Source organism: Penaeus chinensis, chromosome 38, assembly GCF_019202785.1.
Source record: "Penaeus chinensis breed Huanghai No. 1 chromosome 38, ASM1920278v2, whole genome shotgun sequence".
NCBI classification, from domain to species: domain Eukaryota; kingdom Metazoa; phylum Arthropoda; class Malacostraca; order Decapoda; family Penaeidae; genus Penaeus; species Penaeus chinensis.
The window spans coordinates 16,978,758-16,983,757 of NC_061856.1; the positions used below are offsets into that span (position 1 = coordinate 16,978,758).

General features: G+C 34.1%; 1 protein-coding gene across 2 annotated transcripts in view; it reads left to right on the top strand.

Annotated features, from left to right (window-relative positions):
• Window positions 1-5,000, top strand: part of LOC125046011 (transcription initiation factor IIB-like) — a 19,905-nt gene that overhangs the window by 819 nt on the left and 14,086 nt on the right. For both annotated transcript variants that reach the window (XM_047643599.1, XM_047643600.1), the window contains exon 2: window positions 3,503-3,613. In XM_047643599.1, the coding sequence (XP_047499555.1) occupies window positions 3,503-3,613 (111 nt within the window). The remainder of the gene's footprint in view (window positions 1-3,502; window positions 3,614-5,000) is intronic.

Genomic DNA, 5,000 nt, shown 5'->3' on the forward strand with positions numbered 1-5,000 from the left:
CTGTTTTGTTTTCTTTTCTATTTGCATTTTTGGAATGTTAAAAAGAGGATATGGGATAGTATTAGTGACCTTTTACATGCTTTTGTTTAGTGGGAAGTGGTTTCTGCTGTTTGTTTTGATTTTTTTTCCTCCAAAGACGAAGAATTGGTTACGGTAAATCTCAAAGTGAGGAATGCTTTGGAGGTAGAGGGACACTTAGTGAATGTCTGTAAAGGATGCATGAAACGACGCCAGTAGCTTTAGAAATTTCCGCAGGAGGTGAAGGCAAGCCAGCGATCACTAACCACAAATGCTGTGGTGCGGGCACTTGCCTCGGCCGCCGTGCCTGTTGCACTCCAACGAAAGAACAATATGGTCACGTCGAGGCCACAGTAAATGGCATTTAGGTTCAAGAATTACCTGACGACATTTAAGAAAACCAGATAGATTACTTGTGTTTCTGTATAGGAGTTATGTTAGCAAGAATCACTTTCAAGGATTGCATAGTGATTGCATCACCTTTTGGTTTGTTTGTTGCACTATTTTTAACGTTGAAATAAGCTTAAAGAGATGATTACGATTTACATGAAGAGATCAGCATAACCTCTTATTTATTATTTGGGAGGAATTTGTAAAATCTTAAACTGAAGGTAAACATATATGGTGCTTGCCAAATCTCACCATTCACCAGTGTCTCTGTGTTACCTTGTTATTATTATTATTTTTTTTTTCATTGTATATAAGATTTAGTTTTGAGTGATTTTACGGCTTTTATACAGGTACGCAGAAGCTTTATATTATGCCCCTCTTATTACTTTTCAGTGTTAAATATAGTCTTAAATAGTTATTTTGGAGTTGTACATTTTAGTGGAAAAAAGATGTAGGACTTGATTTTAGTTTAGTGAGAAACATACATAATCTGATTAATTGCTAGTATATTTATACTTGTTTGTTGCCAGGTGTTTTGCAAATATTGATGATTACGTGGTATTGATAATGAATATGAAATATGCTTTGGCAAATGTAAACCTGCACAACACATCTGCTGTGACTTTAAGAAAAAGACTTTCTTGTACTACTATTAACTATGTTCTGTCCATATCCACTTAAAGATTACTGTAGTCTGTGATGGGAGGCCAGCAATATTAAATTCCACCTGAAAGTGGCTCAGTGTTAAGCTTATAGTTTAAATATGTGGTGGAGGGCTGTTTGCCTTTGCTAAAGCATCAACAGGCATGGAGGTCATGGCATTTGGTACATAAGCTAGTGGCAAGCACACAGGGGGGGGGGGGGGGGGCTTGTAAATGCTTATTCATATTTTGAAGAATGTTTATAAGTGAAAAGGGCAATTTTGTTAGTGACAAAGTTGTTGTGATTTGAGACTGAGTTGAGAATAGAAGTGGCTTGATAATAATAATTTAAAGAATGATAAAACAAGGTGCTAAGACCTACCTAGAGATGTTTTGTTAAGAAAGAATCCATCCAAAAACGTATCCTATCATAATGTTTGTGGTGGAAGGTTGTTTATTTGCTAGAGTTCCAAAGGCATATAAATTATGGTTATTGCTGGAGGCATGTATCAGTATATTGTAAATAAGGTAACTAGTAAATGTTTAGAAGACATCTGTTTGTCTGCCACAGGAGCAACAATAGATTGCAAAGCCTTCATGCCTATTGTTGCTCTGTCAAAGGCCAACAAACCCCCACAGTATACATTCGTGCAATGTAGGGTTTGTAGCTCTTTTTTATCAGTTGTCAAATAGTGAACAAGTAAGAACCTTTAACTTAGGGGAATATTAATGGCAGATGTATGTTAGACTTTGCTGAAGTGCATAGACCATAGCAATTGTTAGACAGTTTGCCAATATTGTAATTGACTTAAATTTGGAAATCACAACAAGTTTCATATGAATTTACAAACAAAAGTCATTGTGAACTCCAGTGCAGGTGGTCTCAAGATGTTTACCAGATGATGTTTACCTTTTACTGTTGGTCTATGAATTCTTTAATTGTAGCTTTGCCTTGTAGAAGAAAATGCATTTGATGCCTTTTGATTATACTCTTCAGAAATATATGAATTTCTAATGAAGATATAACCGAAATGTGTCTTATACATTTCTTGTTCAGTAGTGTTTTCCATTCTCTTTCATATCTTCTACATTTATCGCAATAAAGTCTAAACAAAGAGATAAATGGAAAAGAACAAATCAGATTAAACAGTGTTTTCCCCACTTGAACTAGGTTATTTTTTTTATTTTTATTTTTTATTTGCAGTTTTACACAAAAAAGGCTAGTCAAAATTACTATTCAGGTAAAGTTCATAATAAACAATAAGAAAATTCTTTTTGGTTGGCTACAGAATTTTACAATACTGTTTAAATGTTTTGGGAGATCATTAATGTTTTCGATCACAAATAAGAAGGGTATAATTCCTAGAGTTTTAGCATCCTAAGTTTTACTTACAATTTTTTTTTCTTTTGTAGTGTTGTTGTAGCTCTGTGAATTGCAACTCATGTTCTTAAGAAACATCCATTGATGTACATTTTTATTCTTTGCTCTCGTCCTTGTGCCATATGTGACTTGACTGGTCTTATTACAATATCTTTAACTCAAGTAATTTTATGATGTATTGATGGCATTTATGGAGTATATCTTGCATAGTATATACATGTAAAGATAAGTCTTCGAGTAGAGATATAGACTATACAGTAATATACATATTCAGCCTTATGACAGTAGGAGGATTCAAATAAAGAATATTAAAAAGAATATTGTAAGGAAGTGGGGATCAGGATGGAAAAGCAGATTTCTGTGATAGTTCCAGCTTCCAGAAGACTGGTTTTGTGTATTGAAGGTTGACTGGTGGTGTATGCTCTACTGTGCATTTGGTCAGTCTTGTATGTCCGTGAATACTTGTCATTTTTGTTCATTTATTTTTTTTTAAAGTTTTTATTCTTAAAAAGTTTTTGTGGATTGTATATGTGACCTCTGAGATAAATGGTTGTTTACCGGGTAATGAATGTAGATATAGGTTTGCAAATTATCACAGTTACCCTGTTCTGAATAGAAACATATTGTTTGTTACATTTTGTTAAAAGATACAAGCCCCTGTACTAGAAACCACCTTCATTTATGTGAAAATCTTTGGGAATGTGCAGACAACTTTTATTTGTGAGGAAATGAATGTGAGAATGTTGGCACAAGTTTCTAGGATGCTGTGAATAGTTAATGGTATTCAAGATAGCTGTCATTCTTTTATGATCCTAAAACATCCATGTATATTGATTTTGCTTCCACTTTCATGAGATTATTATTATAATTTCTAAAAGGAAGGAATCTTTGGCTGCTTATCTATTATTCTGCTTAAACTCACAAGATAGCTTTATATTATGCCCCTCTTATTACTTTTCAGTGTTAAATTGTCTCAAGCAAACTTTTTTTATGCAGGTAATTAATATATGCTGATTTCTGCATTTATACTTTACTTCATAGAAAAAGTTCTGAGTCTCGTGTTCTGTTCCAGGGGCCGTTTTAATGAGGTCTGCTGTCCTCAGCATCCAGAAGCACACTTAATAGAGGATTACCGTGCTGGTGACCAGATCTGCTCAGAATGTGGTCTGGTTGTAGGTGACAGGTGAGTTGGCTGTTAACTTTTATTTTTTTCTTTGTTTTTATGGTTTTATTTAGTACCAGCAAAGTTTCTATTAGGATATATGGAGTATTTTTTCTGTATGTTTTTTCAGTTTTAAGATATTCTAATACTACTGCTCACTCTAGCAAATATTTTTAAAATTTGCCTGACTATGAAAACCCTATGAACTTTGCATATGCAAATAGTCAGACCCTATCAGACTGCTCTTATGTAAACAAACATGGTGCACATATAAGAAACAGTCCTATTGTAGGTTCCTTTTGTTTCAGAAGCATTGGGTCATGTATATTCTGCTGGCAAGGATACTGCCTCATAGAACTTGCAGTGATTTCATAGTGTCAAATCAGGAAATTCAATTTCTTCTTTGATGTTTACAAGGTTCATTCATGCATTGTCTTCATATATTGTGTAAATATTTCTGTTGCTCAATTTTGCTTGCTTTTAAAACAAAAAAATGCCTTCCCCCCCCCCCCCCCCATTTTTTTCGTACAGGTAGATGGTACCATCCCTTACTACTTTTTCTTTTTTAAGGCAAAAATTTGCTTGAAGGTGTGAAAGAGACTGATGGACTTGACTTGGATGTCCTTAGTTTTAGTATTTAGAACATCCTACTGGGAGTGGAATGTGTGAAGCATTTTAAATACAAATTCTGATAAAAACAACCATTTGAATTGCTGATATCTCCAAACCACATAGTTGATCTTGAGAAGTGTACGCCTAGCATAGGAATGCTAAAGTGAACTTCAAAACACTTCTCTTATTTCTTCCAGCTTGCAAGAAATAAGATTCCTTTTCACTCTGCTGTCAAAAGTTTGTTATATGCACATATATACCTAAAGTGCCAGTAACCTGCCAGATAAATGTGGTGTTCACTTTATAATCTTCCTTTTACTCTCATCTTAATTATATGTGCAAATGCAATGCAGTATTATAATGCACATTTTGTAAAACATGAAACGTCAACTAATTCACAAGTGTAAGAGGATATCAAGTGCATTCTGTTATTAGATTTGATTTTGAACAAACTGATATATCTAATACGGACAAGTAAAAAACCCAATCAGTTATGTTCAACATCATGGTAGATCTTCCAATAAACCCATTCTACCATGCTAGAGTAAGTAAAGTCACAAAATCTGAAATGGACGGTTTGTTGTCAACAGTACATTTCCATATCATTATAGGAACATATACAAGTATGAGACAAGTTGGTTTCTTCATTTTAAAAATATGACAACAATCCCTTACACTCCTTATTAAAGCAACAGCTTTTGATATACAGGACATGGCCCTTACACAACTTGAATATGACAAATTGGTTTGCTGCACCCAGAGTGTTGAAAGTGCAAACAAGTACTGTTCAAAGATT